Source organism: Meles meles, chromosome X (genome assembly GCF_922984935.1).
Source record: "Meles meles chromosome X, mMelMel3.1 paternal haplotype, whole genome shotgun sequence".
NCBI lineage: Eukaryota > Metazoa > Chordata > Mammalia > Carnivora > Mustelidae > Meles > Meles meles.
The window spans coordinates 72859919-72873415 of record NC_060087.1 but is presented as its reverse complement, the minus strand read 5'-3'; the positions used below and the strand labels follow the sequence as shown (position 1 = coordinate 72873415).

The following is a 13497-nucleotide window of genomic DNA, read 5'->3' as shown; positions in this document are numbered from 1 at the left end:
TATGTGCCTCCCTAATACCCACCACCTTGTTCCCCCAACCGCCCACCCCCGCCCCTTCAAGACCCTCAGGTGGTTTTTCAGAGTCCAAGTCTCTCATGGTTCGCCTCCCCTTCCAATTTCCCTCAACTCCCTTCTCTCCATCTCCCCATGTCCTCCGTGTTATTTCTTATGCTCCACAAATAAGTGAAACCATATGGTACTTGACTCTTTCTGCTTGACTTATTTCACTCAGCATAATCTCTTCCAGTCCCGTCCATGTTGCTACAAAAGTTAGGTATTCATCTTTTCTGACAGAGGCATAATACTCCATAGTGTATATGGACCACATCTTCCTTATCCATTCGTCTGTCGAAGGGCATCTTGGTTCTTTCCACAGTTTGGCGACCGTGGCCATTGCTGCTATAAACATTGGGGTACAGATGGCCCTTCTTTTCACTACATCTGTATCTTTGGGGTAAATACCCAGTAGTGCAATTGCAGGGTCATAGGGAAGCTCTATTTTTAATTTCTTGAGGAATCTCCACACTGTTCTCCAAAGCTGCACCAATTTGCATTCCCCCCAACAGTGTAAGAGGGTTCCCCTTTCTCCACATCCTCTCCAACACATGTTGTTTCCTGTCTTGCTAATTTTGGCCATTCTAACTGGTGTGAGGTGGTATCTCAATGTGGTTTTAATTTGAATCTCCCTGATGGCTAGTGATAATGAACATTTTTTCATGTGTCTGATAGCCATTTGTATGCCTTCATTGGGGAAGTGTCTGTTCATATCTTCTCCCCATTTTTTGATATGATTATCTGTTTTGTGTGTGTTGAGTTTGAGGAGTTCTTTATAGATCCTGGATATCAACCTTTTGTCTGTACTGTCATTTGCAAATATTTTCTCCCATTCTGTGGGTTGCCTCTTTGTTTTGTTGACTGTTTCCTTTGCTGGGCAGAAGCTTTTGATCTTGATGAAGTCCCAAAAGTTCATTTTCGCTTTTATTTCCTTGGCCTTTGGAGACATATCTTGAAAGAAGTTGCTGTGGCTGATATCAAAGAGGTTGCTGCCTATGTTCTCCTCTAGTATTCTGATGGATTCCTGTCTCACATTGAGGTCTTTTATCCATTTCGAGTTTATCTTTGTATACAGTGTAAGAGAATGGTCGAGTTTCATTCTTCTACATATAGCTGTCCAGTTTTCCCAGCACCGTTTATTGAAGTGATTGTCTTTTTTCCACTGTGTATTTTTTCCTGTTTTGTCAAAGATTAATTGACCATAGAGTTGAGGGTCCTTATCTGGGGTCTCTACTCTGTTCCACTGGTCTATGTGTCTGTTTTGATGCTAGTACCACGCTGTCTTGGTGATCACAGCTTTGTAGTAAAGCTTGAAATCAGGTAACGTGATGCCGCCAGTTTTGTTTTTGTTTTTCAACATTTCCTTAGCAATTCGGGCTCTCTTCTGATTCCATACAAATTTTAGGATTATTTGCTCCAGCTCTTTGAGAAATACCGGTGGAATTTTGATCAGAATAGCATTAAAAGTATAGATTTCTCTAGGCAATGTCTATATATAGACATTTTAACAGTGTTTATTCTTCCGATCCAAGTGCATGGAACAGTCTTCCATCTTTTTGTGTCTTCTTCAATTTCTTTCGTGAGTGTTCTATAGTTCCTCAAGTACAGATTCCTTACCTCTTTGGTGAGGTTTATTCCCAGGTATCTTATGGTTCTTGGTGCTATAGTAAATGGAATCGATTCTCTAATTTCCCTTTCTGTATTTTCATTGTTAGTGTCTGAGAAAGTCACTGATTTCTGTACATTGACTTTGTATCCTGCCACGTTACTGAATTGCTGTATGAGTTCTAGTAGTTTGGGGGTGGAGTCTTTGGGGTTTTCCATATAAAGAATCATGTCATCTGCGAAGAGATTGGCAATGACTCCTTCATTGCCAATTTGGATACCTTTTATTTCTCTTTGTTGTCTAATTGCCATTGCTAGGACTTCGAATACTATGTTGAACAAGAGTGGTGAGAGTGGGCATCCTTGTCGTGTTCCTGTTCTCAATGGGAAGACTGCAAGCTTTTTCCCATTGAGGATGATATTTGCTGTGGGTCTTTCATAGATAGATTTTATGAAGTTGAGGAATGTTCCCTCTATCCCTATACTTTGAAGCGTTTTCATCAGGAACAGATGCTGGATTTTGTCAGATGCTTTTTCTGCATCAATTGAGAGGACCATGTGGTTCTTCTCTCTTCTCTTATTGATTTGTTCTATCACACTGATTGATTTGCGAATGTTGAACCATCCTTGTAACCCACGGATGAATCCCACCTGGTAATGGTAGATAATCTTTTTAATGTACTGTTGGATCCTGTTTGCTAGGATCTTGTTGAGAATCTTAGCATCCATTTGTGTAGGGTCTTTGCCTGGTTTGGGGATTAGGGTAATGCTGACTGCATAAAAGGATTCTGGAAGTTTTCTTTCTGCTTCAATTTTTTTAAACAGCCTCAGGAGAATTGGTGTTATTACTTCTTTGAATGTTTGGTAGAATTCCCCAGGGAATCCATCAGGTTTTTGGGGAGGTTTTTGATCACTGCTTCAATCTTGTTACTAGATATCGGTCTATTCAGGTGGTCAGTTTCTTCCTGGTTCAGTTTTGGGAGTTTATAGTTTTCCAGGAATGCATCCATTTCATCTAGGTTGCTTAGCTTATTGGCATATAACTGTTGATAATAACTTCTGGTGATTGTTTCTTCTTCCTTGGTGTTAGTTGTGATCTCTCCCTTTTCATTCATAATTTTATTAATTTGGGCTTTCTCTCTTTTCTTTTGGATTAGTGTGGCCAGTGGTTTATCGGTCTTACTGATTCTTTCAAAAAACCAGCTTCTAGTTTCATTGATACGTTCTACTGTATCTCTCGTTTCTCCCTCATTGATCTCTGCTCTAATATTGATTATTTCCCTTCTTGCGTGTGGAGTTGGTTTGATTTGTTGTTGATTCTCCAGCTCTTTAAGGTGTAGAGACAGCTGGTGTATTCTGGATTTTTCAATTTTTTTGAGGGAGGCTTGGACGGCTATGTATTTCCCCCTTAGGACCGCCTTTGCTGTATCCCATAGGTTTTGGGACAATGTGTCTTCATTCTCATTGGTTTCCATCAATTGTTTAAATTCTTCTTTGATCTCCTGGTTGATCCAAGCATTCTTAAGCAGGGTGGTCTTTAGCTTCCCAGTGTTTGATTTTCTTCCGAACTTTTCCTTGTGATTGAGCTCCAGTTTCAAAGCATTGTGATCTGAGAATATGCAGGGAATAATGTCAGTCTTTTGGTATCGGTTGAGTCCTGCTTTGTGACCCAGTATGTGGTCTATTCTGGAGAAGGTTCCATGTGCACTTGAGAAGAATGAGTATTCTGTCGTTTTAGGGTGGAATGTTCTGTATATATCTATGAGGTCCATCTGGTCCAATGTGTCATTCAGTGCTCTTGTTTCTTTATTGATTTTCTGCTTGGATGATCTGTCTATTACTGAGAGTGGCGTGTTAAGATCTTCTACTATTAATGTATTCATATCAATATGACTCTTTATCTTGATTAATAGTTTTCTTATGTAATTGGCTGCTCCCGTATTGGGGGCATAGATATTTACAATTGTTAGATCATCTTGGTGGATAGTCCCTTTAAGAATTATGTAGTGTCGGGGCGCCTGGGTGGCTCAGTGGGTTAAGCCTCTGCCTTCGGCTCAGGTCATGATCCCAGGGTCCTGGGATCGAGCCCCACATCGGGCTCTCTGCTCAGCGGGGAGCCTGCTTCCTACTCTATCTCTCTCTGCCTGCCTTTCTGCCTACTTGTGATCTGTGTCAAATAAATAAATAAAATCTTTAAAAAAAAACAGAATTATGTAGTGTCTGCTAATGCGATCTTAACTACCAGTTAGAAGATTATAATTAAAGGATAAAATTTTTATGAGGTAATTGGCTTCCCCAGAAGATAAACTTTCATGTTATCATAGTACAAAAGAATAATAATGCTACTTTTGGTACTAATTATATACTATTAAATATGAGTAGTTTTAAATCATTATATAGCTTTAAACCTCACATCATTTTGGGGAGAAATAATATCTACTTGTGAAGGGCATCAGTAATAATATTTACATATAGCCAATGTATTTAAATAAGCTTTTTTCTAATTCCAGTAGTCCATCCTATGTTCAGCCTAATTGATAAGTTCTGTTTTCCAAATTGTCTACAAAAGCTCTTAGAGCATCACATAGGCTTTGTCTGTGTAGCAAGCACAAGCACCTGGAGACTTTTTTTTTTTTTTTACAAGTGCTTTATTTTATCAGTTAGCAAGTTTGCATCTGCTTTTTCTATTGTAAATGTACAGATTTTAAAAAAATATATTTATTTGACAAAGAAAAAGATCACAAGTAGGCAGAGAGGCAGGCAGAGAGAGAGAGGGGGAAGCAGGCTCCCCACTGAGCAGAGAGCCTGATATGGGGCTCAGTCCCAGGACCCTGAAATCATGACCTGAGCCGAAGGCAGAGGCTTAACCTCCTGAACCAGGCTCCTTAATGTATTGATGTTGAATAACATAGACCTGCCTCCCTTGTGTTCATATGGAACTATTTATGATTTGAAAACATACTATAAATATAAAGTTAAATAAATAAGTTAAAAAATTAAGTTAAATAAATAAATAAGTTAAATTAATAAATAACAAGTTAAAGTTGTATGCAGGAGAAGTACACCAAGACATTCTCTATTATCAGCACAATGATGCTAGCATAAGTAACCTAAGTGATAATTGTGATTCTGTGTCTTGCTAGTTTATAGTTTGTTACTTCAGGTATTTTTTTTCTTTCTGAAACTGACATATGATATATCTTAATACAGATAATATCTCATTTACCCACACATACTGATGAACAGACTGGTTTATAGTTCTGCACTCCCAAGATCATTGATAGCTCTCTCCTCCCGTGTCTCCTAGAAGGTGCCACTACTATGAGAGCCATAAGTATACAGTAGTGTACCCTTTGTATTATATTACAGGTTAAAATGGTTTAAATTGGCTGATGTGAGGAGCTTAAGCACCATTTAGAATATTGTCTTTATGGCATATTAGCAATTTGTTTATAACTTTTGGTACAGAATTTATAAGTTGAAGACTAGTTTTATAGATCATATGGCCTATCATGTTACACATGTATTGTAATATCTTTCATTTTCTCCATCTCCATGCCATTGATGGAGAGGGAAATTTTAGTTATCACATTTTCTACAGGTACCATTCACTGAGCATTTTCTGTGTACTAGACAATATCCTAAGTATCACCTGTATTATTATTTCATTTGGTCCTCACAACCCTATGAGGTAAGTATCTGTGACATGCCCATTTTACAGATGCAAAAACTAAGACCCCAAAGGGCTAAATAACTTGTCCAAAGATCACAGATCTGGTAAATTTGTAAGCCAGAACTTAAACTCGGGTCTGTTCGATCCCAGTGCTTATATATTCACCTAGTGTGCTGTGCTACTTTAATCTTGTTTAGGTGAATTCTTCCCAAATACATTAAACTTCTAGATTGACAAAATATTGTTTTGTTTTGTCTAGATGTATGTTAAATAAACATAGGAATGTCTTCAGTAACTCAGTGTGTCCTCTCTATACTTACCAATATGAAGAAAACCAAGTCACAATATAATTACTCCTTTTTAATTTTTTTGACCACATGAAACTCTCTACTCTTTAAGCTACCTTCTGGCTTATAATGGCGAGAAGGATTGGGGTGCCTGTGTGGTTCAGTCGGTTGTGCATCTGACTCTTGATTTCAGTTCAGGCATGATCTCAGTCATGCTCCATGCTGGTCATGAATCCTGCTTGAGATTTTCTACCTCTTACTCTACCCTTCCTTGCTCATGTTCTCTCTTTCTAAAAAAAAGAAGTGGGGGACAAAAAGGATTAATAGTTAACAATTAACTACACTAACCTGTATTTGCGATAACTCTTGCAGTTGAGGCTTAGTTGCAAATGAAATGCAGCAGACGAAGAAGTATTAGATAGACCTTCCAGAGCATGGCCATTGACCCTAAAAGGTTCCAGCAGTTAGGGAGAGGAGATATGAAGGGCTGGAGACTGGCCCTAGGAAACTGGCATCAGTGAGGGCCAGAGGCAGATGGGCTGATGATGAAAATGCCAACAAGCAGACAGAAAACATATAAGGGTGGTGCAGCAGCCTGCAATTGATTAGCAGTCCTCAGAGGCAGATTATGACAAGGATATATGGAAACAGGAGTGTGGAATCCAGCCACAGGGACTGAGGTACAGGGAAAAATGTATCCTACAGATAGGTAACAAAAAGGAGACAGGGTGTGAGACACAGAGGAACTATAATAAAAGTAAAATAGTAGTATTAATAATAATTATTATATTTATATTCAACATTTCTATAATATACAGTTCTAGAAGTTCTTTAGTTCATTTTTAAAAAATGTATATTGGGATACTACTCCACACCAGGAACTAAGGATCCAGAGTTGATTAAAACCCAGTTCTTGTCATCCCTGGAGGAATGTAAAGGAGAAGAACATGTAAACAAATGACAGTACAGTACAGTATATGCAATAATAGAATAATATCCAAAGTTCAAAAATAATACAGAGGAGTCATGAGCTCTCTTTAGGAGTCAAAGAACTTTGCAGAGAGGGATATAAAAGATGAGTAGCAGTTCCTCATACAAATGGAAGATAATTGAAACATTCCAGCATCTGCACCAATCCATAATAGAAACATCCTAGTATGTTTAAGAAAGTGTACATAAGTAATTATTAGTGAAGCAAAAGTCTGAAAAGGTGAACATGGGATGGAGTAAATGATAAGACCAGAGTAATAGGCCTGTAGGGTTTTGTATGCCATAACAAAGATCTTGGATTTTTAGCCTTTTAAGAAATGGGGAGTCACTGAAGAGTTTTAAACCAGAAAATGGCATAGCCAGTGTTTCATTTCCATAGATGCCCCTCTGAAAGCATCATGGAAATGAATTGCATGGGGGAACCCTAGATGCAAGGTAACCAGTTCTGAGATGTTGCAGTTGTCTAAGGGAAAAATGTATGCCTGGGCTATATCTATAGGGAAGGAAAAAAATGGAGTCAAGAACCAAGAGATAAGATTGGCAGGATTTGGCCATTGATTGCATGCAGAGAGTGAAAGGAATTAAGGGGGAGGGAGAACGTCTATAGGTAGACAAGGTTGAGATAAAAGACAAAAAGAGAAACTAAAGGATGAGATAGAGGCTCTGGCCTCATTCTCCTGCTTCTAGGAGCTGTTTCCCAGCAAAGATCTGTAGTGAGTTCCTGGGGTGGAGAGTAAAGCAGGCATCTCAAATATTTAGTTTAAAAATCGTCACAGTAAAATGGCATGTCCAAAAAATAAACCCTTGAATTATACTGAAGAAGGAAAGTATTTTTCTCTCTATCCTTTCTTTCAACTTCATATCAAAGCTCAAAAGTTTCTGTTTAGTATTGCTCCACCCATTTCCAAGTCATGTCACTTTTAATCACCTGATGGACCAAACCACCTGAGTCTACCAGCTGCAGATGGCCAGATGGTAAGTAGTTTAGATTTTAAAGCCCCTATTGTCTCTTCTGCAGCTACTCAACCCTGCCATTGTAGTGCAAAAGTAGCCACAGAAAATAGATAAATGAGTAAGAGCAGCTGTGTTCTAATAAAACGTTTTTTATAAGAATAGCAGGCTGGATTTGACCTGTGGACCATAGTTGTCAACTCCTGGCCTGAGGGATGACTTCATGTGCCAGTCAGGAAGAATTAAAGTGGTACAGAAAACCATTGTTGCCTTTAAAATAAGCATATACTTTAAATCTTTAAATGACTTCTGTTTACCATAGGAGAGAATGCAAGCTCCCTAGTGTAGCAGGGACCCATTATCTAACACTGAGCTGTATTCATCTAAATAAAAGTAAGGATATGTTTAGAATAGAATAGCAATGATTCTTATCACATTTGCTTTCACGTGCGTGCGCATGTGTGTGCTATTCATTAAAATCACATTCAGTGTCTTACTCTCTTACCCTGCCAGACAAAACTCATCTTAGATCTTGACATTTGGGGGCTCCTGGGTGGGTCACTTGGTTAAGCCTTTGACTCTTGGTTTCATCTCAGGTCCATGAGATCCAGCCCCTACAAAGGCCTGCATCAGCCAGTGTTGGTGGAGTCTGCTGGAGATTCTCTTCCAGCCCCCACCTGCTTCCCCCTCTCCCCACTCACACTCACATGTGTATGCTCTCTCTCTCTCTCAAATAAATAAAATCTTTGAAAATAAGATAAAATCTTTACCTTTTAACTTAGATTATTATTACAGTGATAACAGCTACCATATATAGAGGCTTGGTCTCTGCCATTTCATAGACAAGTAAAGCAAGGCTCAGAAGTTGATTAAGCATTCCCCCAAACTGTATTGCTACTAAGTGGCAGAGCCAGCATTTGCACATGGCCATCTATTCAGAGTATATGATCTTGAACACCATGTTATACTCCATGAAGCCCAGAGGGAGTTAAATTATACCAGAAAAGCAAATAGTTGAACAAATAGTGAAGAATTTTCTTGATTTTAATAATGACTTGTTAAAAATATTACATGCTAAGTTTGATTGTACAGCTATCACAGATAGGCTCTATTGGGAATTTACATAAAGAATATTAAGGGAAATTACATTTCTGCAGACCTTGTAGAATGAATGTCCTTAAATTCTCAGCTGTCTAACACTTGATAATATGAGCAAGTACTGATATACTTGGGGGTGGGCCTGAATGCATGCATAGAATTGGAGAGAAGTCATGGAATTCTGAAAGCAGATTTTTAGAAGGTCATGTATACTTGATAAAGTTCTATAACTTAAAATAAATTTTCAAGGGTGGTACTTCATTTTTTAAAATAATTTCAGAAAGGCATATACATTTTAAGCTGATATCCAGAAACTATTGTGTCCTTTCTTCCCTTGCCAGGCTGAAACACTTTTCCAGCTAATCTGCCCCAACGAAGACTTCTGCCCACCCCCACCAAATCCTGAGGACATTTTCATTGATGGGGAGAGTTTACAACTGGAGGATTCTGAATTCAGTGTCATACCAGAAGCTAACTCAGAGACTCCCAAGGAAAGCACAAACCTGGGAAACCCATAGGAGGCCTCTCAATAATGGATATACAACAAATTGAATACCCCACTTTGGAAATCCCTCCTGGCCTCAGGGTCTTCTTCATGGAAGAACTGAAAAATGTTAGAAAATAGCAGCCAGTTGACATACATAATTACCAAGAGAAGCAGGTCATAGAAATCCAAAAGGGGATTTTCCTTAAAGAGGACATTGTAAGAACACAAAACACTTATAAAGCACATTGGCTTGCCTGCTTTAAGATACCAAACCTGTGGAATTAGTAGATAAATATAAATGGATTGGCTCCCAGGGGTATAGTAGCTGTGGATATGAAAGTGTACCTATGCATTGTTAATAATTCTGTCATATTCAGAAAGCTTTTTCTTACCGCTTTGGCTCTTTATTTGAAAGCCACGTCTTCAGAATTGGGTCACTTATTTCCTATAAAAAACAATTTTTTATTATCTTGATTCTGTTTTCTTTATGGGTATGGACATGATGACACCAGTGATAAAAGCACATGTAAATAGTGGAGGAAAGCTTAAGTATCATGATCTAGGCAGGAGCCTGTGTTTGGAAAAGGTTTGTTTTTTGTTTTTTTTTTCTATCTTGAGAATTATTGAAAATGCCAGTATTAAAGTATACATTTTTATAAATCATGAGTCCATTACTCAACATTTTTTAATGTTAGTAGTGATATTTTTAATGTGACTCATTTACACACTAGGAAAGCTTTTTAGGACTAAAGAAATGGAAGGAAAAATTTGGATATGCTCATCAGTATGGAGAAATTCTGTTTAGTCAGGTAACTAAAGCCTAATTGTATATGGACCCAATTTATTCCTAACTATCCTAATGATATTAGACAAATTGTTTAACTTATATCACTCACTTTCTCCATATGTAAGGTGGAAATTGTTACACGTTGCCTACTGTAGGAGAATAATTTTGAAGATAAAAGCAGTGCAATCCTTAGAATGGCATTTCTAGGGGGAAGAAGTTGTTTTCCCCTTGATTTGGAGGTGAATATCAAAAATCTCATGCAGCAAATAATTGCTTGCTGTCAACTCCCCCAACACAAAAGATCACAATGTTTTTATTCCAACTAAGCTTTTAAAAAAAATCTGTTTCCTAAATTAATATCTTATAGTCTTATAGACCTATAAACATAGTAACATGGAATTGTGGTTTTGAATCTTAAAAAGGAAAGCACACTATAAATTCTTCATATTCCTTTTCTGCTAGGTAAACCTGAACCACTAAGGACTCTGAATACAATATGACAGTTGGTAAACCCTAATAAACACTTAACACAAAAATGTTAGGGCTATACATAGCCAGCAAATCTAGTTACAGTGACAGTGACTGTTAAAATTTTTCCAGATGCCAAGTTCTGATGGTTTGCTCTATTTGAGCAATCGTTTGGATTTATTTCAATAATTAAATATATAAAAAGTTTATTGTGCATTCTGGCCTACATTACCAATCAGAGAGCCATTACTACAGTAGAATGCACATAATTGCAATGAGGCTATGACCTCTCCAGATTTCAGAGACGATCTTAAAGGAAGCTGGCTCTGTCAGGTCACAGATTCATAGAAATTGGAAAGAATCAAGGCAGGTAGCTCTTGCCTCACCTTTCCAATCCCCTATGGATATAACTGAATCCAGATGGAAGGAAAACTTTCCCAGCCTCTCAGGCTGCTCCTAACTCTTCTGCCTGTTGTACACCCTATCTCCTACCTCTTTGGCCCTCTCTCTTCCTCTCCTTCCCCCTTTTATAATGTCCTACAAATCAGGGATAGTAGAATCACATTATAATTCACTTTGTTTTATAGATTCAGATCTTTCCTAAATCAAATCATGTTTCCTGAAATTCAACTATGCCATGTGCTAAATGTACAATACATACCTGAAGCACCACATATTGGCCCTGCCCCTCAATACAAGCAATATAAGAGGTTCCACTATATGAAAGTACTGAGTCCGAATACAGTTGCAGTAAGTTGCACCAATTAAGATATTGTACTTTGTTATAGTCTAAGAATTAAGGCCTCTTGAATGTAGCATACACATTTATGTAAGCAACCAATCAGTGTAGGCCCAGAATAGTAACTAGAAAAGACTATGATAGCTTTACTGCAGCTATCTATATGTAGACAAGGAAGGAAATGCTCTGTGGTCTCATGACTCAACCCATAATGTACTGTAATTTATCCATTAGCCAGCATCATAATCTCTCTACCAGGTTGTTTATTAAATACTATTTAAATGTTTAAAAGCTCCTGAATATGATTAGTCATGATTAAAATATTATACAACTATTAAAAACATTGTGTTAGAGAACTTTAGATATATCCTATTGCCTCAGAATTAATAGAAATTATTCTAAAATCTTTCTTTTCAGCTATCTTAATTACTGCAAATCTTTTTTTTTCATAGTTTTAAGCCAAAAAAGGAAAAACCTTTTGGTTTTGTTTTAAAACCATAAACCTAAAGTTACGTGAATAAAGTTAACATGTTGTATATGATACAGAAATTTCAGTAGCTAATTTAAAATTTTTTAAATTGTCATCAACAAATTTTGATTCATGTGTTTAAAATGTTTAGTTATACATGCTTATTAGCCAAAAATGATAAAACCATTCAGTTTAGTGATCTGTATGAAAACCAGTTACCCAATGTTGCTGCTGTGTCTGTATTTATCTAGTTGGTATGCCTGCCCAGAAAAGCAAATAGGTAGGTAGGTAGATACTCTAAATGTAGATATTTTTCTATAGGAACACTGAGTTACAATTTCCCGATCCCTGATGATATTTAGTTGCCCATAGTAAAATGGCTATGTTAATGGTTAACTTCTAGAATGGTAGTTTCTGAGATTAGCAACCCTTTATCTAAAATAATGGCAGTGCTAATGATTGTAACTTCTGTCATAGCTATAGTTCCCAAGAAAGCAGCCTTTTGTCTAAAGTCTTAAAAACCTCAAAAAATTTTGTTGAAATTCGATTGCTGAGTAGTAGTGATCCTTTAAAGCAGGAATTAAACAGTTTTCTTATAAATAAGTTATTTACTGCTATTGATACTGAATAATTTATCTCAGTTAATTTTCTTTAATGCATTTCAAAGGCATAAGTACGATGATTCATAATTTTCACACTGTAGCAGTAAGTTTTCAGAGGAAATAAAAGTGTTTTGATGCCTTTCGGGTGTGGTTTCCTATTTTTAATATTAAAACTTTGCATATATGGCAAGAAATTAAAGATTATCTTGGAACTGGTTTATTTGTTGATATCACTATTATTTAAACAATTGTCCAGCTGTATACTTGATTTTGTTTCTAAGCATTTGTCAACTGTGTCAGGTTTGTGAGAAAGGCAATCAAATGATACCTGGGTTGATTTACTTAGCAAATTGTTTTAGATGGGAGCATCAGACCTCATTCTATTTGAAATCAGTGCTTGAGGCATGGGCTATGGCTTTATAGTACATTGATTGCCTACAAACGTGTTTTCACATCTCACTTAGTATATGAGAATATGAAATGTTTTTCATATTTACTTGGTGAATGAGAACCTGAGATGTTTTTTCTCTTTGGTATTTGAGTCCACAACAGCTTACTTGAAATACATAAGAGACTGCTGATGTCCTTTGTATACAAAAATCATTCATTGAACTATTATTTGCTTAGATCAAATAACTAAAACAGAATGACGTTTTCTGTCAATTCCAGGTAATTTCCTAAAGCTTCTCAGTTGCATTCAAAAGATAACAGGACTCCTTCAAAACTGACAGTTTATCTGAGATTATTCATAAATCAAATTTAGGAAAAATAACGTTAATTGAATTTTTAAACAAGTAGCTATATTGTCCTTCAAGCACCTTGGAGCTCATACAGTACTCAACACTTTTTTTGGTGTTGTTTTAAAAAAAACAAGCGATTTGATGTTTGAATTCTCTCTAATGATGGCTTTTTTTTTTTTTTTTTAATGATGGCTTTTCTAAAATGTTAGGGGCACTTGGTGGATCTCAGTTGGTTAAGTGGCTGTCTTTGACTCAGATCATGATCCCAGGTCCTGGGATGGGCCCCACATTCAGCTCCCTGCTCAGCAGGGAGCCTGCTTCTCCCTCTCCCCCTGCTGGTCCCCTACTTGTGCTCTCTCTCTCTCTCTGTCAAATAAATAAATAAAATCTAAAAAAAAAAAAAAAACATTAAATGGTTTAACACTTAGCATCCCATGTCACATTTTTAAAAAGATTTTATTTATATTAGAAATAGCATGAAGGGAGGAGCAAAGGGAGAGGAATAGATTCTGTGCTGAGCACAGAGCCTGATGCTGGGCACAATCCC

General features: G+C 37.1%; 1 protein-coding gene across 1 annotated transcript in view; it reads left to right on the top strand.

Moving 5' to 3' along the window:
• The window catches only part of CHM (CHM Rab escort protein), a 267198-nt gene extending 254363 nt beyond the window's left edge, over positions 1–12835 (top strand). Inside the window, exon 15 of the mRNA XM_045996016.1 lies at positions 9000–12835. Within this exon, the coding sequence (XP_045851972.1) occupies positions 9000–9176 (177 nt within the window). The 3' untranslated portion in view covers positions 9177–12835. The remainder of the gene's footprint in view (positions 1–8999) is intronic.
• Positions 12836–13497: the final 662 nt, after the last annotated feature.